The sequence below is a fragment of the Bipolaris victoriae genome, assembly GCF_000527765.1.
Source record: "Bipolaris victoriae FI3 unplaced genomic scaffold scaffold_25, whole genome shotgun sequence".
Classification (NCBI taxonomy): domain Eukaryota; kingdom Fungi; phylum Ascomycota; class Dothideomycetes; order Pleosporales; family Pleosporaceae; genus Bipolaris; species Bipolaris victoriae.
In genome coordinates this window covers 203,422-230,665 of record NW_014575367.1, presented here as the reverse complement: position 1 = coordinate 230,665, position 27,244 = coordinate 203,422, and the positions used below count along the sequence as shown (strand labels likewise).

The 27,244-nt window shown below is 50.0% G+C and overlaps 7 protein-coding genes across 7 annotated transcripts; 3 read left to right on the top strand and 4 right to left on the bottom strand.

Moving 5' to 3' along the window:
* Positions 1-204: 204 nt before the first annotated feature.
* Positions 205-3,818, bottom strand: COCVIDRAFT_94049 (hypothetical protein; the record flags this gene model as incomplete). The annotated part of the gene is made up of 4 exons (XM_014703102.1): positions 205-538; positions 674-1,595; positions 1,665-3,675; positions 3,723-3,818. The coding sequence occupies 4 exons, from the start codon at positions 3,816-3,818 to the stop codon at positions 205-207; spliced, it is 3,363 nt and encodes a 1,120-aa protein (XP_014558588.1).
* A 937-nt stretch (positions 3,819-4,755) lies between these two features.
* Positions 4,756-6,048, bottom strand: COCVIDRAFT_94308 (hypothetical protein; the record flags this gene model as incomplete). Its single annotated transcript, XM_014703101.1, has 2 exons — positions 4,756-5,604; positions 5,674-6,048. 2 exons carry the CDS (start codon positions 6,046-6,048, stop codon positions 4,756-4,758), a joined length of 1,224 nt encoding a protein of 407 aa, XP_014558587.1.
* Positions 6,049-7,407: 1,359 nt separating this feature from the next.
* On the top strand, positions 7,408-12,133 carry COCVIDRAFT_25003 (glycosyltransferase family 24 protein; the record flags this gene model as incomplete). Its single annotated transcript, XM_014703039.1, has 5 exons — positions 7,408-7,550; positions 7,600-7,953; positions 8,003-8,834; positions 8,886-9,146; positions 9,197-12,133. The coding sequence occupies 5 exons, from the start codon at positions 7,408-7,410 to the stop codon at positions 12,131-12,133; spliced, it is 4,527 nt and encodes a 1,508-aa protein (XP_014558525.1).
* A 1,989-nt stretch (positions 12,134-14,122) lies between these two features.
* On the top strand, positions 14,123-17,074 carry COCVIDRAFT_25002 (hypothetical protein; the record flags this gene model as incomplete). The annotated part of the gene is made up of 2 exons (XM_014703038.1): positions 14,123-15,077; positions 15,141-17,074. 2 exons carry the CDS (start codon positions 14,123-14,125, stop codon positions 17,072-17,074), a joined length of 2,889 nt encoding a protein of 962 aa, XP_014558524.1.
* A 3,901-nt stretch (positions 17,075-20,975) lies between these two features.
* Positions 20,976-21,838, bottom strand: COCVIDRAFT_25001 (hypothetical protein; the record flags this gene model as incomplete). Its single annotated transcript, XM_014703037.1, has 3 exons — positions 20,976-21,198; positions 21,261-21,638; positions 21,714-21,838. The coding sequence occupies 3 exons, from the start codon at positions 21,836-21,838 to the stop codon at positions 20,976-20,978; spliced, it is 726 nt and encodes a 241-aa protein (XP_014558523.1).
* Positions 21,839-22,468: 630 nt separating this feature from the next.
* Positions 22,469-24,538, bottom strand: COCVIDRAFT_36116 (hypothetical protein; the record flags this gene model as incomplete). Its single annotated transcript, XM_014703100.1, has 12 exons — positions 22,469-22,483; positions 22,541-22,775; positions 22,828-22,914; positions 22,966-23,069; positions 23,121-23,549; positions 23,602-23,736; positions 23,785-24,113; positions 24,164-24,195; positions 24,246-24,265; positions 24,321-24,339; positions 24,394-24,422; positions 24,497-24,538. The coding sequence occupies 12 exons, from the start codon at positions 24,536-24,538 to the stop codon at positions 22,469-22,471; spliced, it is 1,476 nt and encodes a 491-aa protein (XP_014558586.1).
* Positions 24,539-25,885: 1,347 nt separating this feature from the next.
* Positions 25,886-26,887, top strand: COCVIDRAFT_14380 (hypothetical protein; the record flags this gene model as incomplete). Its single annotated transcript, XM_014703025.1, has 1 exon — positions 25,886-26,887. One exon carries the CDS (start codon positions 25,886-25,888, stop codon positions 26,885-26,887), a length of 1,002 nt encoding a protein of 333 aa, XP_014558511.1.
* Between the last annotated feature and the right edge of the window lie 357 nt (positions 26,888-27,244).

Sequence of the window (27,244 nt, the reverse complement as noted above, 5' to 3'; positions counted from 1 at the left end):
ATGTGGAAAGTGACACGCTTGATATGGTGGAGTTGATTGCTTTTTTTTGGATTTCTGTGTAGGTAAAGTGTGGATATGAATCATACGGAATGGTATATGTACATGTGGTGCCGTGTGTAAACTGTACGGTAGATTGACTTGTCAATAAGATCCATGAATAAACTCCCCATCTCCTGCCTTTTCCTTCACCGCAATCATCATCAATCAGATCCGGTCACGACGCTTTGGTTCCACCCTCTTACTCCAGTTCTTCGGGGCAAACTCAACCGGTAATCCCGAGTGCCGTGTGCATCTTGCCTTTGTCGAGCCTGTCGAGCTGGTCGAGCCCGTTGAAGCTGTCGAGTTCTGTCTGCTACCCCTACCCGGATCAATGGATGTCGCCCTATTTTCAACATTGGCAGCAGTATCTTGCGCCTTGCTTGTTCGTGCCTGTTTCTTTGGCCGCTTGCTAGAGTCCAAGTTGTCTTCGCTTGTGCGTTTAACTTGAGCTGGCTGTAGTATAGACTTTGCTTTACAATCCACTGGGGTTAGAGAAAGCCTACTCACAGCACTGCTGAGTATATGTTCTAGATGAGAAAAGCCATCGTCATGCTTGGGAGAGCTCTGGTCCAAGGAGTCATCTGCATCCTCAACTGAAGTCAGGAATGTTTCGGCAGTCCCGGTCGATGTAAACTCTAGGTCGTTGCTTTCGACGGCTCGAAGCAACCCTAACCCGATAGCAAGACCCACCTTGCGATCCACGCCATTACCGGCAATTCTCCACTGGTCTTTAATTGTTCCAATGATCGGCTCAGTATCATCTATACCCTGCGTGCGGCGAGCCTCCTGGAGACTGAGAGATCGGCTTTCTTCCCAATGCATAACAGCACCATTCCTGGCGTCAGAAATGCACGCACTTGTTGTAATTGTGGGCACTAAACCAGCTTTTTTTATCCTTTGGTAGGATTTGCCAATCTCTCTTGTTCTGCGTAAATGGGGCGGAACACGCCCAAGCTCTTCGGCCTCTTTGTACCCACAGCCGGGGGGTTGTTTTGGTATACAATCCAAAAGAGGTCTATCTTTCCTAGTCGGTACATTAGGGACTCGGTGGTCCGGATATGCTATACATGTTTGTCCGGCGCCATATCCAATATCGGGCAACCCGGAACTAACAGTCTGCGCAGGGACATGATAAAAAGGCGTTGGGTAATACTGACGCTCAGCACAGAATTCTCCGTTGGGTAGTTGGCCTAGGCTTCTTCCGCGGACTTCCTCGTCGGATCGGCTGTGGGTGTGATAAGGCTGCATAATTAGCTGAAGACCGGGAGCTGCTATGGTGAGTATTGCGCGCGAGCGTCTCTGTGGGCTGCCATAATTCCAGGAGTCCATAATATACTGGTTCACTTGATAGCCAAATGATACCAGGCAAGCCACCACCTGCGATAGCGCTGAACCAGCCCGTTCTGAACCGGCCCGCTCTGATGAAATGTTCAGCACGTTCTCCAAAACGCCGTACAATGGTCGGTAAAGATCCACAAAAGAGCAGAATGTACTAACGAGAGATGCGTTGAGCAGTGAGTTCGGGCTAAAGGGGCTTTGCTGAAGTCCAGAGAACGCTGTGAGAACTATTAGCAAAGTACCAAGCTAACCAATTATTAAGTAGTGGAACTACTAAGTATACATACCGACGCAAGGACATCCTGCAGCAATAAAGTCTACATCACCAACTCTAGCAATAAAGCTTGTGTCGCCCTTGAGCGCTGAATCGAGAAAAGTGTTTACTGAGCCACAGTAGAGACAAACTGTTGAAGAATTCTTGATGTTCGCCTGTTGCGTCCGGATAGCATGTTGACTGGAGTCAACAATGGTACGAAATTCTATAGCGCCACCTTCTTCGAGACCTCTGTCTAGCAACCCACCACCACTGAAAATGCTGAGGCCTCTAAGTTTGTTGTCTAAACCCATCTTTGTGCGTTCGTGCATATTCCATGGCAAGCGCCGAAGATATGAGAGCCTCTTCTGTCCATCCTTGTTGACACTCAATCCCATTGAGATGAACCATAGGTCGCCCGCCCCTTGCCGGTTGTAAGGGAAGGGCACCGTGTTAGCCGTGATGTCTGATCTTAAGACGAATCGTATGGAACAGTGACGCTGTATCTGACTAGTTTTCGTCTCGAAATATTCATCCGTGAGTACCAATTCATTTGGAGCGATACTTGATCGTTGCAGATCCTTGCCCAGCTCAGCGCAATCACGCCCGAGTCGTAACAGCTTCCGCACAGTCACCGACCCCTTCTTTTCGTCAATATATTGGATAATGACTGGCTCTAGTAACCGCTGATCTGGTGGTGGTGTTAGATAAACAGTGTCGCCAGACCTGTACATAGTAGCGACATTTGTACGAGTTTCCTTGTGACAAGAGCAAATCTTGTCATTGTCCTTCATACTCACAAATGAGCTCCCGTTGTGGATGTACTTTTGCCTGACGAAAAGACGCTTCGTATTGATAACTGAAGGGCACCATTCGACGTCGTATTTTCCCTTGACTTCAGTGGATAGCAGCGCTCTTTCTGTGCAATTGCAATTGTCCGATAGAAACACTTCGTTTTGCAATGGATAGTAGGCTTTGGCAATATTTGTATCATGAGGCCAATACAGCCACACGACAAACAGTTGCTGAACACCGTTTTCGAGAGTTTCAGTGCGTTGGACATATGCCAGCCAATCTCGCTTCGTATGTTTCCACAGTTTAACGTCTGCCTCATCTGGGACTACAGCAACCACATCTCCAACCATAACCGGCGATGCTCCATATGGCCGGCAGCCTTTAGACAACTCGGCATAGGGAAGTGACGCTGACGATGTCGTCAAAAACCCAAGTTTTCTTTTCCTGTATTCGTGCTTGTCAAGGACGTGCTTGGAAGGAGCTTGCGGTCGGATTTTCTTCCCGAAGTACATATCTTGAAAACAAGCATGAACAGCTGGTGTCGCAACTGTCTGCTGAGGGTCTGTCTTTCGTGGTATATTAGGCGTGACAGCTTTCGCCATGCACTCAACCCATAATGGCTGCCTGACAAACCGATCGGAATTTGGCTGATGAGAGGCTTCCTTGTACAGGTACTCGGTGTATGTCACAACAGCAACTCGGAAGTCCGTTTGATTTCGAAAAGCCGCATGCCAGTTTTCAAAATCGCGATTGTCGCTAAAACAATGCTTCAGGAAGGTGTGGAAGTCTGTACGGAAGCAGCCTAACGAGCGCAAAGAGCCTTCCATGTAATTAAGAACATGCTTTCCAAGCTGGGCTATCCAGAGGAAGGCATCCTGGAGGCGCCGATATTGTGGTGTAGGTTCAGTGAGCTGATACCAGATATCGTATTCATTGTCATTGGCCGCCATTTCAGACTGGATATAGGACGTGACCTCTGGATTTTGTTTGTCCGTGTAGTCTTTGATAGAGCACTGCTGGAATGGTACACCCTTTACATAGTGCTCGACATTTCCTAGGCGCACAAAGCCATCGAAGCAGAGTTTCTTGTTCAATGGAAGCCCAAGAAAGTGCAAGCTGGCTAGCTCGTATGCTCTTTTTTCGTAATCCGGAGAACGATATATTTCGAAGTCATGTAAGTCAGCGACTAGGCGTTGCTTTCCAGATTTGTGCCCATCGTTTGTAGTTCGTATGCGTCGTTTCCATTCAATCTTGTCAGAGTCAGTGTGCTGAAAGATTGCGTAGTGATTCTTCTTACCTTGATGTCATGGATAGCGTCTAGTTCTGCTGTCGCGGGTACTGGTGGCGACCAGTCAGTAGCTTGGGATTGAGCGAAATCGCTCGAGGTTGACATGTTAGCTTCCGGTTTCGGTGTGGAAACTTATTGAATGTCGCTGCTTGCGCAAGGCACACGCAAAACAAAGCGTTGCGTGTGTTGTACAGTAGAGCGTAAGAAAGATTCTGTGACGACCGCTCTAAAGTATCTGGAAACGAAGGTGATAAGCAAGGTAGCATCTCCCTGAACGGGGTAGAAGGTGGGAGAGACGGAGAAGGCAAAAGTGAAAGTGGAAGTAAGGCCGGGGACGGAAACGAAAGCAAAGGTGAGAGTGAAATGGATAGAGCAAGCGACGCCAATAGTAAACAAACAGCAAGCAGTGCGCCAACCGGGTCAAATACCAACGAACAAACAGGTTGGTAAACAGCTTGTCCTAGGACTGAGTGCAACTACACAACTGGTTGTGAAACGGTTCGGGTAGCAAGAAGTTGTGGAAGAAAGGAAGTGTTTGCTTGGAAGTAATTGGTAGAAAGTGGGAGGTGCATTGGCCACTCAGTCCGGAAGGTGGAAGTGAAGGAACCATGACTGTGTCTTGCAGTATCTTCTTTGTACTTTACCAGCGAGAGTGTAATATTTGCGCGTAGTGATGGAGCAGGAAGATTAGTATTTGCCAGGACAAGCATGTGATGAGCGTGTGTGATACCAATCATAAAGCCGTAGGCAGGATTAGCGTACCTTCACCACAAGGAAACTGACAAGCACGTGCACAGGACGAGAAGAAGTGAGAGAAAGATGTACAGATTTGAGATCTGTCATACAAGGAAACAAATATGTATATGTATGTGAGGTATCTAGGTAACGTCATGTATGCCCCATGCTCAATCCATGTCCGGTTCAGGGTAGCAAAAAAACCCGTATGTGGTGCCATTAATCTCGCAAGAAAACGCCATCGAAACGCCTATTATTTTTGGTTCGCCCTGCATGCCGCAAGCACGCATAATCATCAAATGCTCATTCAGTTGTCATGCGGGGCATAGTCCCAAATGTGGCTCGAATCGTACGACTCAGTCTCTTCCTTTCTAGCTTTAGGGTCGTCGCCCCTCTTCTTCGCCGCATCTCTCAGCTCGTCGAGTTCGCGGTCCATAACCAAAAGCTGGGCTCTGAGCTCGCCAAACCTCTTCTTCTCGTCTTCAGTGAGGGGAGAATCTTTGCCATCCTTCTCTGCCTCCTTTTCCTTCTTCTGGTAGCCGTCGTATTCGGTGAACTTTTCGTTGCGCGCATCTTGTTTCTTGAAGTATTCGTTGAATTTAGCCAGGCCACCAAAGCAGTAGCCGTAGCCGTCGCAGTAGCATGTGTTCATGGCTGGACAATGTACTTCGTGGCCGGTGAAGATGTAGTGCCAGATGTATTCGAAGATGCGGCCGGAAAACTGATCGTCCATGCCTGTAGTTAGGAGCCATTTACGGTAGTGAATGAAGCGCTCAATGGGCACTTCTTGGATGCGCTGGCGCGAAACGGCGAATTGGGCGCAGCAGATTCCCGAGATGGAGGGGGGGATGGGCGCGCCGGGGTGGATCTCCTCCCAAACCTCCTTTCGCCAATAGATTTCCTCGGGTTTGTGGAAGAAGTCAAAGTCGCCGCCGGGACGGTCCATGTGTATCCAGTCGGGACAGCCGGGTTCGTGGTGGCAGCGAACGTTCATGTAGCCCATGCGGGCGACGCGGTCATGGTTGAGGCGCTTGATCATTTGGGCGGAGTCGAGACCGAGGAGCATGTTGTTGTGCCATGCGTGGCGATGGGCGTGCATGAAGATGACGGTGTCGGGAAGGTCATTGTAATGGTCGATGATGTAGGAGAGGTACACCTGGAGCGCGCGTGTCAGCCTGCATGTACGCGCAATAGGAACACACGTGTAAAAAAAAAGGGATCATACCATGGCCTCGCGGCCCTTGTTCTTGGGGATCTTGTGCTCGGCATCTGGATTGTCGACTTCGTAGACTACGAGAGGCGCATCGGGAATCTCGGTTTCCATCCAGCTAATGTCCTCCTTCTGGGTCTTGGGGACGACAATCTTGTACGTGTAGTTGCTTCCCGGGGGCTTGCGCACAGGGTCGGAGAAGCGCAGGGGCAGGCCAAAGTCGAGAGGGTCGCCGCGCAGCGAGGGACGGTTGCCCGATGGTGAGGTCTGGGGCTTCCATGTTGCCAATGACGGGCCTGCACCAGGGACAGCATGCAGGTACCACCACACCAAGGTGAGGGCGAGAAAGACAAAGACAAAGGGAATGATCCTAGGCGGGCCGCTGAGCATGATGGCGGAGATGGCGGAGTTGGCGGAGAGGGATGGGGCAGGTGGATTCACGGCATTGGAGAGTGGATGGGCGTGGGCAGACAGATGAAGCATGCAAAACACGGGCGGAGACAGACGCCGTCGTCAGCGTGGCCGGGGTGGGTGGTGGTGGAGCAGGCCGTCGTATACGTATCGTGTTTGGCGTCGTCACTGGCCCACCCGCACGCCCGCCCTGTCTGTCCACCGTTAGGGCCCAGCCAGACGCGCACGCTTATCCCCCACTATGCCCTTAGCATCCGGCCTGGCGCAACATCTTGGCAGGGCCACCATGCATGTCATGTTTTCAGCTCGGTCTTATGTGTGTGTGGATACGTAAGCATACCGTTGGCGAGTCGTCATCTGTGGATGTTGCTGCTTTTCCACTGCTATACTATGCTGGGATGGATGTAAGTGGATAAAGTAAGCATGCCCCTAGCCTGTTTGGTTGACATACACATAGCAAGACTCGGTACTACCATCTAAAAGTCCATCAAAAGTAGTTCGTTGAGAAACACATGGAATTGGTACAAATGACACAGCTGCACACCAATCATTTGCCTGCCGGAATGCGTTCTTCCAAAAGATAGTCTGTGGCACGGATGCTTACTCACAACTATTTTTGTACCCTTCACGCCATAAACCTTTCGTTCAATGTCATCGTGCACAAGGCAAGAAAAGGACCGACAAATAGCCTTCTGGAATCTCTACCAGGCTGACCTAAGATTTGGAGAGTACCAAACAACTCAACGACTTTCCATGACTCTCGACGTAGACGAGAAAAAACTTCTATAATTAGCCTCTCTATAGCCGTTGTACTGGTTACCCTTCAGCGGCTTATGAATTATCGCCGCCCCCGAAGAGAGTTGTATTGCATTGTTGCGCTGCCAAAGCTTGGAGCATATGGCGTACCAGCTGAAGCGGTGGCAGTGTAGTGTGTCACGTGACTGAGCGCGTAGCCTTCCGTCGGAACCATTCCGAGGCAGGGCCCGATAAGATAAGGCAGCCGCATCGCTTTGGGTAACAACCGCCCGCCGTACCAAATGCTGTCGCGCCCGTCAATCCAAGATACGTCGTCAAGACATTGAGCTGTCAAGTCCCTGCTCAAGGAGAGCCGCTGTCTCTTTCTGAAGACAAAAGGTACGCTGGACTTACCAAACCACACCCAGCACTGTGCATCACACCACACTCTGTTTTTGCGTGCGCGTTTCGTCAGCCAAGTTATGCTACACGTTGCATCTTCTTAACATCGAGAGTTGACCTTTCGACACAAACACCAAACCCAGCCTGGTTACATCACACACTACTACAAATTGCTATAGCGATTGGATAAAGCCCGGCAGTATGAGAGCTTCGGCCTCTGTCCTGGGTGCAAAAGCACTATTTGTGCTGACTGCATTCCGGCACATGGGCACATTGGCCAGTCCCAGTATCAACGTCGCCTTGCGGGCTGCCTTCAATCCTGCACCATATCTGGTTGAGCTACTGTAAGTAGCTCCCAAAGTGATATTGCATACACAACCTAACTACCTACAGAGAAACTGCAGCTGAGGAGAACGCGACCGCATACTACCCCATTCTTGACCGAGTTGCTGAGGGCTACTTCGACGACAAGACCACCGACCAGGAGCTATATACAGCCTTTGTCGACCTTCTGTATGCCGATGGCCACATTACTCAGCCAGAAGCCCTTGCCTCCTTCGAGTTTGCACTTTCAGTTCGGTCGGCCGCGCCACGCATCGAGGCACACTACCAGTTCTACAATACTTCAGTAGAGCCTTCCTTGTCGGCAAAGCAAACAGAAGCATGTGATCTATGGGTCTCATTTCATGGAAAACAATATTGCTCGGTACATCTGGATGAGCCCTTTGGGGACATTGCAACTGAACGGTCCGTACCACGTTGTTCTTGGGAAGACGAGGCGCTGACGGATGGACAGTACATACCAACTACCCTTTGACCGCATACTTGGCAACAGCTCAGCTTTACCCGCCATTCTCTATGCCGACATCACTGCTCCAAGATTCAAAAAATGGCACAAGACACTGAGCACCACCGCCAAGCAAGGAAAGACATCATACCGTATCAGGCACAAGCCATCCCCCAAGGCGCCCACATCACCACTAGTAGTCAATGGATATGGTGTTGCCCTTCAGTTGAAGCGGACTGACTACATTGTCATTGACGACAGGCAGGCGGCCGAGAGCGACAAGAACGCTGCACAGAAAACAATGGACACAGGTTTGAACGACGAAGAAGATGTTGCCGATCTTAAGCCTCTTTCCAAAGACGAAGTATCCGATCTCGGACTCAAGGCTGCTAGCTTTGTGCTCCAGAGCGAGGATTCCATGAATACCCTTCTGAAGCTCGTTCAGGACTTTCCCAAATACTCGTCCATTATCGCTGCCCACAACGCTTCTGATGAATTTCTTCAAGGCCTTGAAAAGAATCACGATCAATGGTTGATGGGCGGCATCAATCTCATCGTAGTCAACGGCCTAACCATTCCCACTCGTGACGTCAACCCATATTCGTTGTTGGCGCACCTGCGCCGCGAGCGGAAACTCATCAACGGTTTTCGCAGCCAGGGTCTCTCGGTTTCTGAAGTCGTATCCCTCTTGTCGCATGCAGCCATCGCACAAACCAACGCGGGTGACTCCCCACAGCGCTATGACTTTAGGGATACGGCCGAAGGTGGCAACGTCATCATTTGGCTCAATGACATTGAGAAGGACCCGGCGTATGAGGACTGGCCCAGCAGCCTCCAAGCTGTAAGTGCCACCTGATGTTGTCTATGCTCTTGAATTGACCAATTCTTTTAGCTACTGCAAAGGACATTCCCTGGGCAGCTTCCATCCTGCCGCAGAGACATTCATAATGCCATTGTGTTCGTTGACTTAACATCCATCCAGGACGTGACGACTCTCCTTGACACCATCTTCAATCTGATCAGACGTGGCATTCCGTTGCGTTGGGGTATCGTCCCTCAGTCTGGCTCTTCTGAAGCTATCGAGCAGGCCAAGATAGTCTATCATCTGCTGGATGCTTATGGAGTCTCCGCGGTGGAAGTATATCTGCAAGCAGTATGGGTCACCTCCCTTCCATAAATGCCTAACACTAACATACGACGCAGTCCATGGACGGCAAGAAGCTTGCACAGCCTGATCAGGCCATATTTGATGCGACGGTTAAAACCTCAACCTTGCTCGATGAGCGTACAGCCCTTTCATTTCAAGATGTCCTCACTTCAGAGGATTTGGACCAACGCATTGCAGACTCCAAGCAGTACGTGAGTCGCTTGGCTGGGGAAGGCCCGCAACCACCAATTCTGATAAACGGTGTTGCTATTCCTGGGAATGAGGAGTGGCTCTCTAGTCTCAGCAAACGAATCACCTTCGATCTTCGGGAAATTCAAAAGGCAATATTTGAAGGCAACTTCAATGAAGATAGCTGGGTTCCACAGCATTTCCTTGCCCAGGCTGCTAGTAGGCGCAATCCCTATATTATTCCAGAGGATGAGAAGAACGTTACGCTCATCAACATGGCTGAGTTTGAAAACACTCACAGCCATGTATACAGCAAAATGCCACGAGTTCATGCCTCTGAGTCTTCGAGCAAAAGCGACTGGGTACATATCACCCTCACTGCTGATTTTGACTCTGAGTATGGCTCGGGCCTTCTCCAGTCCCTGGCAGTTTTCCGCGAGGCCAACCCGAACGCTGAGATTGTCTTGATACACAATCCTGCCGCTGACGCCGAAAAGTCGGGCTTGTCACAAGATATCCTTGAGTCTTCTTCCAAAACGGGTGACAAATTCACAGTAGACACCTTGCTGGAGCTGCTGGCTCGCGAGCCCAGCTCCGTCTCTTTCCCAGAAGAGTCACGACTATTCTGGAAGGCGGCTGAGCCAATATACGAAGCTCTTGGTATAAAGCCAGGCCAAAATAGCATTATTGTCAATGGACGTCATCTAGGCCCTATTCCAGAAGATATCAAGTTCACCAAAGATGATCTGGAAGGACTGGTGTCCTACGAGATGAGCAAACGCGCTGAGCCCTTGAGCAAAGCATTGGACGATCTTGGTCTTTTGAATAAAATCGAGTCGCCTTTCAGTATCGCCAAGATACAATCATTGGTTGCTTTGTCAACTATATCGGATGTGCCGGAAGGTATCTTTGAACAGATTTCGACAGTCAGGAGAAATGACAACGAAAAGTGGAATACTGAACACACCGCCATTGTCAAAGGCGACAAAGACAAGGCCGTGTTCCATATTGTGGCATCGATCGATCCGGCTACTGAGGTCGCCCAGAAATGGGTTCCCATTTTGAAAACCTTAGGCGACATGGAGGGTGTTCATCTGACATTGTATTTGAATCCCAAGAGCAACCTTCAAGAGCTTCCTATCAAGCGCTTCTACAGATATGTTCTAGAAGCCCGACCTCATTTTAATCCGGACGGATCTGTTGGTAATTTGAGCGCACGCTTCTCCGGTATTCCCAAGGAGGCACTACTGAATCTTGGTATGGATGTGCCTCCTTCATGGCTAGTCGCTCCAGAAGAATCCATGTATGATCTTGACAACATCAAGCTCAGTACTATCCCAGTTGGTTCTAACGTCGACGCTGTCTATGGACTGGAAAGTATTCTGATCGAAGGTCACTCTCGCGACACCACCAACGGTGGACAGCCACCACGCGGGGCTGAGGTTGTCCTAGCCACCGAGAAAGACCCGCACTTTGCCGATACCATCATCATGGCTAACCTTGGCTACCTCCAATTCAAAGCCAACCCTGGATTCTACAATATTCAGCTGAAGAACGGTCGGTCCCAGCAAGTCTTCAATCTCGATAGCGCTGGTCCAATCAGCTGGGCCCCTCAGCCTGGTGACGAGACTACCGAGATTGCCCTCATGAGCTTCCAAGGAGCTACCATCTTCCCGCGACTGTCTCGCAAGCCTGGTCAGGAAACTGCTGACGTGCTTGCTCCAGAGGAGTCTCTTGCTTCCGAACTGGTTGGTAAAGGCGCACAGAAAGTCAACCAATTCCTTGGTAAGATCGGTCTCAAATTTGACTCTGAGAAGGTCTTACAAAAGGGCGCCGATCTGCTGTCAGGAAAGGCAGTGAAGAAGGGCACGCAAGCGGATATCAACATCTTCTCGGTCGCCTCGGGCCACTTGTATGAGCGTATGCTGAACATCATGATGCTGTCCGTCATGAAGCACACAAAGCATACAGTCAAGTTCTGGTTCATTGAGCAGTTCCTTTCGCCAAGCTTCAAGTCGTTCCTGCCGCATATGGCCGCCGAGTACGGCTTTGAATACGAGATGGTCACGTACAAATGGCCACATTGGCTCCGCCAACAGTCGGAGAAGCAACGCGAGATTTGGGGCTACAAGATTCTCTTCCTCGATGTCCTGTTCCCTCTCGACCTCGAAAAGGTCATCTTTGTGGATGCGGATCAAATCGTCAGGACAGACATGTACGAGCTTGTGCAGCATGACCTTGAGGGTGCACCCTACGGCTTTACCCCCATGGGCGACTCTCGCACCGAAATGGAAGGCTTTCGTTTCTGGAAGACCGGCTACTGGGCTAACTTCCTCCGCGGCCGTCCCTACCACATCTCTGCCCTCTACGTCGTCGACCTCGTTCGCTTCCGCCAACTCGCCGCAGGCGACCGCCTCCGCCAACAATACCACGCCCTATCCGCAGACCCCAACTCGCTCTCGAACCTCGACCAGGATCTGCCCAACAACATGCAATTCAACCTCCCCATCCACAGCCTCCCTCAAGAATGGCTCTGGTGTGAAACTTGGTGCAGCGACGAGGACCTCGACAAAGCAAAAACAATTGATCTATGTAATAATCCTCAAACTAAAGAACCGAAGCTTGACCGTGCAAGAAGACAGATTCCAGAGTGGAATGTCTATGATGAGGAGATTGCGGCGCTGGCGAAGAGGGTGAAGGGCGAGCAGGAACTCAAGGGCTTGGTGGATGTGCAAGAGCAGGAGCAGCTGAGAGAGAAGAAGGAGAAGGATGCTGAGAGGGTTATTGAACATAGTGAGTTGTAGGCTGGATATGTGTGTGTGTGTGTGTGTGTGTGTGTGTGTGTATAGAATACGTGGATATAGCGGATATGAGACGTTTTTCACTGTGTTAGGATGAGTTTCAAAAGAGTTGAGAGTGTGAAGACCGTTTTCTACGTACAGTTTATATCATGAATGTGGATGTTATCAAGGTGTCCCAGTGGCATGCAACCGTTTTTCTTTTTCGTCTTCCTAGAGCTTGGCTTTTCTATCTTGACTTATGTATCATACATTAAGGTGCTGATCGCTTTGCGGGCTGGCTGATGTGCAACTGGGACGACGTACTGGAGTCGTGTGAGTCTGGCATTATTGGCGAGTGGATGTAGAAGTAGTGTTATCGGAACGAACGCAGTAGGTAAGTATCCAGATGTTCAAAGTGTGGTTAGTACTAACGAGAGTCTGTGTCCAGTTCTGTAGAAGAGAACCCTCGTATTATTTAACAAGACTATTCGATCTCGTCTGCTTCGTCAACTCACGGGTGTAGGCTGTGGCAGCGTAAACTTGTTTGGGAGAGTCTGGGTTGTTGTTTTGGAGTAAGTAGTTCTTGCGCAATGTCCTTGTGTTTCCTCGAGCGTCGTAGGTGTGAGAACACGCACGTTGGGGGGGTATTCGGCTGCTTGTGTTTGCGATCTGGGACGCGATAGCTTTGTAGGATGGGGTGCTGTGATGTTGTTGTTTTGAGGGATGGTGATGACGAGTATTTGGGTGGTTTGAGGTATAAGGATTTGGAAGGGAGGGTGGGTGAACTTGGTTGTAGGGGTTTATCTGGTACGGCTGGGAAGTTTGATAGTAGGTAGTGTGGAGATTGGGAGACGGCGAGTGTGAATGCGGGTCGAGATGTGACTGTATTGCGGTGATGTAGGTGACTGGAGTGTTCGGGGGTGATATTTTATTTAGTGAACAGTGCTGACAAGCGACAAAAAAGGTAGTTTTGTCGATGTCCTGGTTGTATGGCCCGGACACTCTATCATCCAGCTGTGTATCAACAATCTCCATGTATCTTTTTCCTGTGGCAAAAGACAGTGCGCACCTGCTAAGTTTGTCTCCAAAAGTAATGTCGATGCAAGGTTCATTAAGAAGTATCTCGACAACGTCTAGATGGCCATACCGCGCTAGTGTAACCAAAGGCGTTTGCTGGTCGACACTGACTCCAGTGGAATTCGGGCTATCCTGAAGCACCATCTTAATCTACTTTAGAGAAGGTATCTTTTTTGCTTAGAATAGAGACCGCACTTTGCTTGCATGTCTGTCGAAAACTTTCATTTCTTGAATCTCGGTAAGCAGTGCTGATAGGTTGGAAGAATCTGGAAACGAGTATTCCATGTTTCTTTTGAACTAACGGTATTCCAGCTATGTTACAAAATTGCGGTTGGAGTTCGTTACTAGTTTCTTAAATGCATGTTGGAGAGGCCTTGGGGAGATATCTCCACATAGTGAGTAGTGCTCTCAAAAACATTACAACCTGGTACCTAATAGTTCTCAAGTTTGGATCTTAGTTAAATTTTCGTACAGAACTACCCTGGTTGTGGCTTGCCTATATAACTATTGTGAGGACAACTCCGAAGCGAGACCCAAGCCAGCGAGACACGACAGCAAAGCTTGGCTTGCATTAGTCTACATCAGCGAGTTTACAGGTTTGCTAGCAGTGCTCCAGGAGCATTTACAACCGTGCGCATAGAAGCGCCTCGAACTGGGAAAGATTAACTTACCAGCTAACTAGCTATTCTTCCTTCCATTCTCGCCCCCAACTTTATCCGCCGCTTCCTTGAAGCTCGGCCAATAATAGAGGCTGATTTTCAGCCTCGTTGAGAGCAGGTTCGTACTTCAAAAAGTGGGGAGTGCCTTTGCTCAGCCTGCTTCACCATGTCCGCATCCCCTTCTGCAACCCTCACTTTGTTCGATCCTGAAAACACGGTGTCAACGTGAGCTAGCACGCGTTTGAGACCTCTCTTTCCTTCCAAAAAACGCCTGGAAATGGCATCTCAGCTATGTCTAGAGGACTACACCGTAGGGTGGATCTGCGCCCTCCCAGTCGAGCTGGCAGCCGCGGAAGAATTGCTCGATGAGGAGCACGAGACCCCTCAATACGATGCCCGCGATACAAATATTTACACCTGTGGAAGAATTGGCAACCACAAGGTCGTGATCGCTTGCCTGCCCGAAGGCCAGATAGGCACCAACTCAGCTGCAGCAGTCGCCGTGCAGATGAAGTCGACTTTCACCTCAACCCGCTTTGGTCTAATGGTCGGCGTAGGAGGCGGCGTTCCCACCGAGGATACTGATGTGAGACTTGGTGATGTCGTGGTCAGCAAGCCACATAAGACACATGGTGGAGTTGTCCAGTATGACTCTGGGAAAGCTACCCAGACTGGGTTTGAGCGAGTAGGCTCGCTCAACTCGCCGCCTACGATACTCCTGAACGCTGTTGCGAAAGTGAGGGCGAAGCACATGAGGGGAAGAGGCAAGTGGCTGGAATACCATTCTAAACTTGTCACCCTGCCTGCATTTGGGCGCGAAGCTGCTGGTGTAGACGTTCTTTTCGAAGCGGAGTACAACCACGAGGGAGGGGCTACATGTAGAGAATGTAACCAAGATCGTTTGTTAGCTCGAGAACCAAGCCGGCGGGAAGTGGTAGTACATTATGGAACAATCGCATCTGGTAACCAGGTTATAAAGACGGCTGTCGAGAGAGACAGACTTAGCGCAGAGCTTGGTGGGGTGCTTTGTTTCGAGATGGAGGCTGCAGGCCTCATGAACAGCTTCCCTTGTCTAGTGATTCGGGGTATCTGCGATTACGCTGACTCACACAAGAATAAGCAATGGCAGATGTATGCAGCAGGGACGGCAGCAGCTTACGCAAAGGAAGTGCTATCAATGATTCCGTCAGACCAGGTGCAGGCACAAAGGAAGATTGTCGACGTTCTCTCTAGTCAGTCTAACGGGTTTTCGTAGTTGTCGTGCAAAGCAATACCAATACTTACAAACATGTTAGACCTCCAAGACACTGCAGCAAAGCACCAGGTTATTGCAGAAGAGCATTTAGACATTGCGCGGGAGCATTTAGAGATGCAACACACAGTACGCGAGAAAGAGTGCCTCCAGTTATTTCGTCTTACCAAGAGCACTCAGGATGCCACCTACGAGTGGTATAAGGATCGCATAGAAGACCGGGTAGAAGGCACATGCAATTGGTTTCTTGAACACATCCACTTCCGGGAATGGCTCAAACAAGTCTCGGGGCCGCTGTTAGTCTCCGCAGACCCTGGGTGTGGTAAGTCAGTCTTAGCCAAGTATCTAGTAGACTATGTCTTACGAGATTCGGCGACTGTCTGCTACTTCTTCTTCAAAGATCGGGACCAGAATACTGCCCGCCAAGCGCTCTGCGCTCTGCTACACCAACTCTTCTGCCAGAAACCAAGTTTACTTCGACACGCTATGAAACACTACGAACAGGATGGTAAGGGGCTAGTTGACTCATCAAAGTCGCTCTGGTCAATCTTGGAAAACGCAGTGCAAGATAGTGAAACAGGACCCATCATCATAGTTCTAGATGCCTTGGATGAGTGTGCCGAGCCAGAATTCGAGGATCTGATGCGCAACATCGAGAACCGGTCTCGCAACAGTAATGGAACACTAAGATATCTCATGACGAGCCGGCCATACCAACAGATTGTAGGGAAATTTCAAGGCTTGATGGAGTTATTCCCACATATTCATATACCTGGGGAAGAGGAATCGGAAACCATCAGTCATGAAGTCAACCTTGTTATCGACCACCGGGTCAGACAGTTAGCAAAGGACGAACTACTTTCAAAGGAAATCGAAACTGCTCTACGAGATTCATTGCTTGAGATCGAACACCGCACCTACCTTTGGGTGTATCTAGTATTTAACTATTTGAAGTCTGAAGGATTTAAGAAGACTAAGAAGGGAGTTTGCTCAGCTATCAAATCGCTACCAAGAACTGTCAGCCAGGCGTATGAGAAGATTTTGAGCAAGTCTAAAGATCAGCCAATAGTCCGCAAGGTTTTGACCACCCTGTTGGCCGCAGCGCGAGCATTCACGGTTTTAGAGCTGAATATCGCCACAGAGATACAAGGGACTACACAATCATGGCAAGAGCTGGATCTTGAAAGCGAAGAAGATTTCAAATGTCGTCTGAGATCTTGGTGTGGGCTGTTCGTCTCAGTCTATCAAGGAAAGGTATATTTTCTTCATCAGACCGCTCGCGAATTTCTCATCGCGGATGTGTCACCATCTGCCAGCGTGACTCAAAGCGCACAATGGGAACAATCAATTGCAATACATCACGCGCACAAGATTCTCGCGGAACAGTGTCTACATTACATCGGCTTCTACGACTCGCAAACAAGATCCGAGAGAGATACTCTAGTGCAAAATAGGCAACATCATAGCGCACACAGCTTCTTTGAATACTCTAGTGAGTTTTGGACTATGCATTTCCAGGAAGCCAACTTAAGCAGTGGGAAAGATGCTGCTCTGTTGCAACTTGGATGCAAAGTATCGAATCCGAAGTCTATGTGTTTCTTAAAATGGACTAGAATACAACAACACCGATATGCTTCCCGACACTTCAAGGATGCATCCCATCTAACTATTGTGTCGTTGTTCGGACACAATGAAGTTGTCAAGATGCTGCTCGACAAGGGCGCTGACGTTAACGCCCAGGGTGGGTTCTATGGCAACGCGCTATATGCAGCTTCAGAGGAAGGCCACGAACAGGTCGTCGAGATGCTTCTCAACGCGGGCGCCAGCTTCAATAGCTACTTCGATTACCTAGGTCAATCATACAGCGACGCTCTAGAGCTAGCTTTATCAAGAGGCGATGATCAAGTAGTCGAGATACTGCTCAACGCAGATGCTCCTTACGAAGAGTCGTATGACAGCGATAGCGACGACTCCTAGCATTAATATCACATATAAAATCAGTAACTCTAATAGTCTAGCTGGCGGCGCTGAAAGGGTGGTAACTTGTGCTCTGTACCACTCTGCTCCTTAAGCTGCACCCCTCTTTATAATTGTTAGTTGGACTAATAGGACTATTTATTTGATGTATGATGTAAAGCAGAGCTATGCGCGCGCTGTTTGTCCCCGGCGGATCATGCGGAGAGATGATATCTTGGCTCGTTTTTGGCTCATATTTTTGCCCGTTTTCTGGCTGGTTTTTGGCACTTTTTTTTCTTGCTCAATTTACAAGAACTTTTTTTCTTTTGCTTTGAAACCCTTTTATATGCGGGCTAATACCTTTGATAACTTCTGCGGAGGGTCAGTTTTTGAGTTGGTTGGGTTGGTTATTTTTCTTTTAGCTGGTTGGGCTGGTGCAGATTCAGTTGCTCATCACGAGACTATGTGTTATCCGAATATGGAGATTCTTAGAGCTAAGTAGATCGCACTTTTTGTGCAAGAAACCCCCATGGGGACTAATTGCAATGTGCAGCTAGAGCTGTAACAATTCTATTACACACAAATTAATCTGCAAGTTGGCCTTTTAGCTCATGATCTTTTTATCAAAACTATTCAAATGAGAATACACGAAGAGGAAACAAAATGTTTATCTTTTGAAAGGCATGTCTCCCAACTATCATTAGGCCCATGCTAGGGTCTCGCTGGAGGTGACACCCATAGGATTTCCAAATTCCTCCGAAATGACTGCAGCATCTTGTCAGGATATTGTGGTCTGCAACTTCGCCGGAACATACGCGTTCTGCCTAAAGTAGATTGTAAACCTAGCTTCATACAGTCCTGTGAAACGAAAGACGGGGGGCTGTACAAGGGTAAAGCCACTGAAGGCCAAGGTACTGAGAAGGATTGATGACTTCATGATGCGGTTGATTTATCGATTTGCAAGAAGAGGTAGTAGATGGACGCAAGTGATGAGTCTTGTTGATTGTGAAGCAACGCAAAGCAGGACATCAATTTATATATGCTGTTGTAGTCCTTGAGCTTACAAAAATCTCAACATCTTTGCATATGCTTATTCTTACGTGAGATTTTCGCTTATCTGGGCATTTCCAGAGACATGTTGGAGTATATCATGTCGGGAAGAACATACAGGGGGGCTCGGTCAAAGTAACAAACGCTGAATTAGTGTATCTTCTATATTAACAACATATATCAACCATCACACTGTTTGATAGCTCTTCTCAACCTCTACCGCCGTGATTTCACTACAATCTCAGCTAATTTTTAGAAATTCATTAACCTAATATTGACTCTGTTTGCGGTGTTCCGGAGGTATTTAACACCAATATATCAAACTTTTGGCTGAATCACGCAGTAAGCAGCGGGACGGAACAGAAAAGACTTGATAAGCTGGGGAAATACAATACTTCAGTCCGGGTCGTCGTCATGAACTCTCAGAATTCCTTTTATAGTCCGCATCACTGCTATGAGCTCTTAGAATTCAAATTTGGGTCCGTTTGGTCGCTGTGGACTTTTGAGATTTCACTCTGAGCTGTAAAATGCTTATAGATCTAGGCGGAGTTATTCCGATGTTTGCAAAGCTCATTTAGCAGACCAGGTTGAGATTTCTGTTGCACCCCTGTCTGTTTCTTCTGACATGACAGACTGCAATAGGTTGCCGTAGATCCGGTTCTTCCATCAAGATTTGAAACGTTTAGGTTCAAAGAATCAGCACTATGATTGCATTTTTGAGTCAATTTGACATCATAATATGAGCTCTTAGACGGAATAGACGGGCGCGAACTCCGGATGTACTATTGCTACAGCCGACTCCTAACGGCAATGGTACAATACGATCTGGAAACAACAAGTGCCAAACGTTTGCGTCTCCATGAAAGCAGCATGACTGCCTATTCTAATCGATAATGATCATGCTGATGGCGAGACATGCAATGGATGTGAGATAGAGCAAGCAAACCAAACGCTAAGTCCCAGACAAGCAGAAGCCCCTCATATCCACAGTGGGACGATCGCATCTAGTAATGAGGTGATCCTAAACGACCAATTTCGAGGCCGCATCACCCAAGAACTAGTCGTAGCATACTTTAAAATAAAAGTGAGCCGAAATGTTTAACAGATATCCCCGTTTCATCGTCCGCGAGTATATTCCAACTATACAGACTCGCACAATGATGATCGATAGCAGCCGTACGCACGCCACAGCTACGGCAACAGCACCTACCACAAACGTCACTCCATCAATACACGACACTTACTTTAGTACAAACTCGCACCTCAACAGCATCTCACTCGACACGCACGGCACCTCGTCGTCCCATCTTCAACAACCTTGCAATCGGTCTAGAAAGAACACAACCCCTGTCAGCCATATACTCTCACACCAAACACAAAGAAAGGATAGTCAATAAACTTACGCAGTTACCACGTCTACAGTTCAACCCCTTCTTCGCACAAGGATCCCCGTATCCCTGCCCAATCAGCCACGCGCAGGAATCCGCAGTGCCTGGTACACAGGCAGATCTCGCATCAACCTTTAAGTCACTTTCCGTCAGCCCTGGACTTATGTTTGGAAAGGAGAGGAAAGGTAGGACTTACAGCACCGAATCTCTGACAAGAATTCTCATACGAACACGCCGACGCAAGCGACGTGAGGCAGAATGCCGAAATAATAGTCGAGAACTTCATCGTGTGCAGTTTTCCAAAAGCCTCGTCAAAAAAACAACCGAACAATCAACTTTCTCTTGGTAAACAAAAAAAAAAAGAAGACAGTGACTTAGCTAACAAAGTCAAAAATCGAAATAGCAGAATAAACGAACCCCATCTCAACTATATAACCCCCCTTTCCTTCTATTTTCCATCCAATTACTAACATTCAACCCATGAAAAGAAATCTCCGAAAGATAGAAAAAAGAAACGGCCCTACCCCGTATCACTTACGCACTAACCCTATTTCCTTGAGCCAAGTCCGAATCTTAAACTTTAACTACCAAAGTACGTTAAGGTGGGTCGATCTGACTAATTAGGTAAAAGAGCTTTTGGGGGGGCAGAAAGGGAAAGATATGCGAAGAGGAGAAAAGCTCGGCTGTGTATAATAGAATTAGGTTGATTAGGTAAGTATACGAGTGCGTATTTTCTTGGGCCGGAGTTGGAGCGAGATGAGGGAGTGAATAAAAGGGGGAGTTTGGGTGCGTGTGTTTGAGGTAGTGCGATAGTAGGGAAATGGATTCAAGTACTACGTAAGAAAAGAAGGATTTATGGATGGATGTATGAATGATTTGTCCACTGGTACCTTGAGGTTTTTTCTCTTTATAAAACCTGTTATGCTGTTTGTGTAAGTTTACTAATCGTAGATGAGCAAAAGGGGGTGACATGAAGGTAGTCTGGGAGACTGCGGTAGTAGAATGCGCAATAGCACGGTAATGCATCCCAAGTTCAACTCAGGCAGTCACATATTATACCTACAAGTAAGACATCCCAGTACTGTTCTCCTGACAGCACTAGTCCTCAGCACTCTGTCCTCGTATCACGTTACCAATAGCACAAATAGTTTCGAAAATTTGAACATTTTGTTTGTAGTTTATTTAAAAGATGGGTACTCCCACTTTCACGTATTAGAGAACAATGTAGCCTTGGCTCCATTGCAATCACATGCGGCATACTCTCGGCATTCCACGCCCCTCTCTGATTTCTTCCCTTCTTTCTTTCTCCTTACTGCGTAAGACCTCTTAGGCTCTGCGGCTGGTTTGGTAACTCAGCCACGTCTGTCTAGCTGCTAACCGTTCTGTGCGGTGATTTGCATGTCGAAAAGATTCTGCCTATCCTTTGACCTAATCTCTACCTCAAAATAGTGCAGCAAGCCAAATCTATACAAGCTACAGTATGTCTAACCACCCTTTCGTGGGGCATTGGGCACAGCAACCGGAGCGCGTGCTACTCCTGCTTGTGCTCCCTTCTTGCGCTGGTAGTAGTGCTCGACAATCTTGCGCACGTGCTTCTCAGCCTGCGCCTTGTCGGCAGGTGCTCGGATGCTGTCGAGGGTGTATGGCGATTGGATCAAAACTGAGTCACTAACTACAATCTGAGTGTCTGCCCAGCGGGTCGGTAGTCTGTTCGTTTGCATGTCAGTCTGAGCCCCTGTACCTATAGGTATTCACCGGATATTACTCACGTCCTCGAGATGGCATCGAATAGCTCCTGCGCTTCCGCACTAACGCCCTTGCCCTTCTGCGCATCCTTCTTCTTCATTTCGCGAATCGTCTGATCTTCACGGGCTTGCAGTGCCGCTAGGTCAACCTTGGATATGCTAGGGAGTGCTCCGTTGAAGCCCGGTGTAGACTCAGGCGCCCGCTCGCCTGATCCGAGAATCTCAAAAGATTCAATGTGTGCGAAAGGGATAATATGGTAATCGCCTGGCTGGCTGAGGGCAGAGGCGGAGGGATTCGGTGGGGCAGGCGCGGTGTTGATGGCTATGGCGTGGGTAATGTTGCAGGCCGTAAAGAGAGTGCCCTCGAGGACATTCTTGCCGGGAGCGCATGTAATCTTGATGCTGTTGCTTGTCAGCATACTCCCGAACAGCGCGATCTCTCTGGTCCGACGCTCATAGGGGGCAAGCTGGGCTTACCGCGATCCCACGGCCTTGTACAGATTGGAATCAGCGTCAATGACGTCCTTGTTGGATGTGGTGCCAGCCTTGAGGTTCGGTGTCGCAACCTTGCCCGCAACGCTGTTGCGCTTGTTGTCCGCCATGGCGAACCAAGGGTCCTCTTTCGTCTTGCCGGGTGCACACGCTAAAGACCTAACGCCAAAGACTCATACAAGCAGTGGATATGCAATTCAAAGGAATGAAAGAAACGAAAAAGCAAGAGCGCGCACGCAGCCAAGTGGTGGTGAGGCGCGGGCTTGTGGGGAGCTGTTGAAGCTCGGAGCCGACACAGTGTGTTGTGGTGTTGGGGGGGGTAAACTTTCCGCGCTCACGTCGCCAAGGCTTGCTCCGGCGCGCTTGCTGGTGCACCAATCACGCAGGGTGCAGCCTACTGCACGAATTCCCTCTATCTTTGTCCTAATTGATCGTCCCAGATGATACCGAGTCGGTCCCGATTATGCAGTACCGTTATGTACTACTCTACCTCATGGCGGGGTGGCATTTCCAAGGGTACATGCTTAGACGATTCTACTTTGGGCTAGCGTCTCTAACAACATGGAGTACCGCATGGGCTAAAATAACCTCTTGCATTCATCAGGGCACAGGAGACATGGGACATGTGAATCATTATTCATTCTGATGTGTGCTATCTTGCTCTGCACATTGATTATTTTTTAATTGTGAGCCCTATGCAAGGTGGTGTGCTCTTGCAACAAAAGTTCTGCACGATACGCTTAAGCATTGTATGTCTACAAAAAAATGTTAGTTTCTACAGCCTGATTGATGCATTAATTCGTGGAACTTACCGAGGCAGAGATGTTTCCACCCCTTCCGGTCCAGTTGACGTGGATGTCCTCGCCCTGCTTGTATGTATCGTTGGCGTACTCAGGCTTGATCCTGAAGGTGTGTGCGCCAAAGTAATCACGCTGCGCCTGCAGAAGGTTGGCGGGAAGGTCCTTGGTGCGGTATCCGTCGTAGAAGCTGAGCGCGGTGCTGAAAGCGGGAGTTGGGATACCCCAGAGAGCACCCTTGGAGACGACACTATGACACTGTCAGCACTTTGTTCTATCAACTTCGTAAGCAAACCACTCACTCTCTCCATCCAGCCTGAGCCTTGTGGATAGCCTTGCTGAAGAAGTCGTCGAAAAGCAGGTTCTCGAGTTCGGGGTTTTGGCGGTATCTAAATACGGTTAGCCTACTGTGCTGAAGCCTGTAGCCAGCTGGTGCTTACGCCTTGGTGATCTCCTTCAAGAAGACAGATCGGATGATGCAGCCACCACGCCACATGAGGGCGATTTCTGGCTTGTTCAGCTTCCACTTGTACTCCTTGGCGGCCTATAATGATATTAGCCCAATTCTTCTGACCGAGGTACCAGTTCAACTCACGTTCTGGATCAGCATGAAACCCTGAGCGTAGGAGATGATCTTGGAGGCGTAAAGAGCCTGCTCGAGGTTGTCGATGAAAGCCTTGCGGTCACCGGTGAAGCTGGGGCTGGGGCCATCCAAAAGACCAGCAGCACGGCCACGCTCCTGCTTGAGGGAACTCAGGCAACGAGCAAAGACAGCCTCTCCGATCAAAGTGACGGGCATACCGAGGTCGAGAGCGTTGATGGCGGTCCACTTGCCGGTACCCTTTTGACCGGCAGAGTCGAGGATCTTCTCAACGATGGCAGTGCCATCGTCATCGTTCTTGTACATGATATCGCGGGTAATCTCGATCAGGAAGGAGTCGAGAACGCCCTTGTTCCATTGTGCGAAAACGTCGCCCATCTCCTTGTTGGACATGCCGAGACCGCGCTTCATGATATCATAGGCCTAGTTTTTCATCAGTTTCCAATTTCTGCGCTGTTTCGCTGTTTCTGCTCACCTCGCAGATCAACTGCATGTCACCGTACTCGATACCGTTGTGGACCATCTTGACGTAGTGACCGGCACCCTCGTCACCGACCCATTGGCAGCAGGCCTCGCCGTCAGACTTTGCGGAGATGGATTGAAGGACATCCTAAGTGGCTGTCAGATATGCCTCGTCGTTTCTTGATAGACTCCGTACCTTGATGTAAGGCCAGGCCTCCTCGTTACCACCAGGCATGATACTGGGGCCATAGCGAGCACCCTCCTCTCCTCCAGAGACGCCAGTTCCGACGAATCGAATGCCCTTGGCCTTGAGGTAGTTGGTGCGGCGGTTGGTGTCGGGATAGTGGGAGTTACCACCGTCGATGATGATGTCGCCCTCCTCGGCACCTCCCTTGAGGAGGAGCTCGATGAAGTCGTCGACGGGCTTACCAGCCATGACGAGCATCATCATGCGGCGGGGCTTCTTGAGCTTGGCGACAAACTCCTCGATGGAGTGAGCACCAACGATGGACTTGCCCTTGGCCTCTGTTTTTGTTGTTAGTTTTGTCGGCAAGTAATTGCAGTACAAGACTTGCCATCGTTCAGGAATCGGTCGACCTTGGCGACGCTGGCTGGATGTCAGTGAAGTTTCCGAGGGTGTGTAGTTGTCGTGCTTACGTTCTGTTGAAAGCAACGACCTGAGGACGAAGTTAGTTTTCTGAACTCGATGAGTTGTCAAGACGTGGCTCGTACCGTGAAACCGTGGTCGGCACTAGATTATGTCAGTATTTGATTGATATCGTAGAGAGTGCGGTAAAAGACTTACGCGTTGAGGATCAAGTTCTGACCCATGACCTAGGACTGGTATCAGCACATGCCGAGTCTTCCAAGATGCGAGCCATGGCAATGCCTGGCTGGAGCATACTCACGGCCAGGCCGATGAGGCCGAAGTCTCCGACAGCCTCAGTCATGATTGCTTTTGTGGTGAAGAGAGGTGTGTAGGTGTGTGGTTGGGTGGAGGGGGATGGCGGGGTAAAAGTTGCAGCGACCGGGCTACAACAGTTGAGGGCAATTGAAGCTTTTTGAGCGGGTGATTGACAAGAAGAAGGAAGAGGAAGCTTGGTGGGGGTCTCTGAGATAATGTAGTCGCCGGAAGACTTTGGAAACAAGCGGGGCAGGCTACCTATTGCATCAATGGTGGCACGTCCCACCAGATCCCAGCATCACAGGTCATGGAGGATAGCTTCGGCCGCGGCGGTAAGGCCAAATGCCCCGTAAGCGGCTCTTGCCAATTGCGCGTGTTGGTACGGAGGAATTGCTTGCGCTGCCCATTTGGCTGCGTGCTGAACAAACACTGCTCATGCTTAGCAAGCAGCCTGCCGATGGGGCCGTCCAGATGCGAGCAGACTGGCCATGGCAATGGCTGCAAATGCGACGCCTCGCTCAACCTGCTGTCTCAACTCTCCGTCTCTCACACATAGCGGCTATGAGCATACAGCCGGACACAGAGGGGAATACGCGTAGATGCGGCTGCTTTAAGGCGCTCCGTTTTTGCCTGCACACCATGACGCCGGCCCCTCCGCCTCTCAGCCTTAACACAGCATTACGGGACGAGGGGCAGCGTACAGGGGTGGTCGGACACGCTAGAGGGCAGGCATGGGCACCGGAAAGCGAGTGGCAGGGCGACATGGCCAGGCTAAAAGGCCGGTGGGGAGCGGGTCAAAGCAAATGTTGTCCGATGTGTGCTGTGCCTGCTTGGAGGTCCGTCGCTAGTTACGTAGACAGCCATGGGCGGGAGAGTGGGCGGGAGAGTGGGCGGGATGGTGGCAGTGGGTGGATGGCGGACAGGCTGAAAGGCCCGATGGATGGCCGCACAGCCGCATATATTGACAGGCAGCATGTACGTACTGTGTAGTGTATGTACATGGTAAGTAGAGTAGATAGGCCGGCCCGCACGTGACCCGGCGGTTTCGGGCCATGTCTGAGACTGTGTCGTTCTTTCTCCGTCGCAGACGCAACAAATAACAACACCAAACGTCACGCCGCGCCCCCATCACACGCCATCCCACGTAATTGCCAATTTGCACCGGCCCGCCCTTCCCTCCCACGCCCTTCAAACGCCGATCTCCGACGCCGCCCACCACCAGCCCTGCCACCCACTTTTTCACCACTTGCTTGCCTGTGCCACACCCTCTCTCTGCGGCATTAATTCCCACCATACAAACGCCCCTCACCATCACCGTCGCACTACCCGAGTCACTGCCTTGCCATCACCAGCCTGAACTCACCCTCACCGCTCACCTTGCTGCCTAGACGCCATGCAGCCGCACCACTCTCTCCCCGCCCGTCCTCCTCCTGCAACCCACTCGACCTCGCCGTCGAGACCTAACAACAGTAACAACAGCACAGGCGCGCGAGCACAGAGCAATTCCACCATGTTTCAAGGCTTCACACCGCGCTCGATAGCAGCCCACGCGCCCCCTCAGCCATCTTCTGCCGCCGCAAACTACTCGCAAGCCACAGTGAGCGCTCCATATCAAGCACCCGCTTACCCGACCAGCAATGCTTACAACAACTACTCGTACCCAGCCTATGCATCGGGTGCTCCTGCTTCCGCCTACTCAGCTGCTCCTTCCGTGAACCGCGGATATGGTGGCGCGTACGACCCCGAAGAAGAGGCACGTATTGCAGAGTGGAACAGCGCGTACAACGCGGCCGACACCAACGCAAAAAAGGGCGCCAACCCAAGCGTCACCGCCCGCCCAGAAGCTGCTGCCGCCAACGAGGCCGAGACTGGTCTCGGACCTGACGGAAAGCGCAAGACTGTAGTTCGCGAGGGAGGTGGAAAGCAATGGGAGGACGAGACTCTGCTTGAGTGGAACCCTCTGCACCCCCGACTTTTCATAGGAAATCTTGCTGGTGAAGTCACTGATGATTCGCTCCTCAAGGCTTTCGCAAAGTACCCCTCGCTCTCAAAGGCCCGCGTCGTCCGAGACAAAAAGTCGACCAAGAGCAAGAGCTATGGCTTCGTCAGCTTTGCCGACACCGACGATTATTTCCGAGCCGCAAAGGAAATGCAGGGCAAGTACATTGGCAGCCACCCGGTCCTCATCAAGCGAGCCACGTCCGAGATCAAGCCCATCGCGAAGCGGGAAGACAGACACAAGCAGCAGGGCAAGAACAAGAACAACAAAAACAAGGACAACAAGGACAAGCCCGGCTCAAGCAGTACTCCCGCCGTCGTCGCGTCTCCGGCCATGTTCATACCCCGCGGTGTTCAGAAGAAGAGCAAGTCAAGCGGCCCGAGGGTATTGGGTTGAGGTATCATGTCATTTTTGTACCAGATGCTCAATCGGATCAAGCTGGCGACCGCGATTGCCGCACGCAATCCTGTCATCGACCTTGCGTCAAGTAGCCTCAAAGGTTAGTTGACTCTCTTGGTCTCTTTTTCCAAGTACATCCCTGTCCATACCTGCATTCTATTTTTGTTTTGCATTCCAATGGAAAGCGGATTCTTCGCTATAGACAAGACGGTGAAGCTCGAGGGAAACCCTGGAGTAGGTCTCATTCTATGCGTCCTTGTGAAAAGATGCACATTTGTGGAGTGGATGCAGCAGTGCAGCACGAAGATGTGGTTCATAATGCGGACCATGGCCAAGGGCCAACGAGAGGGAAGT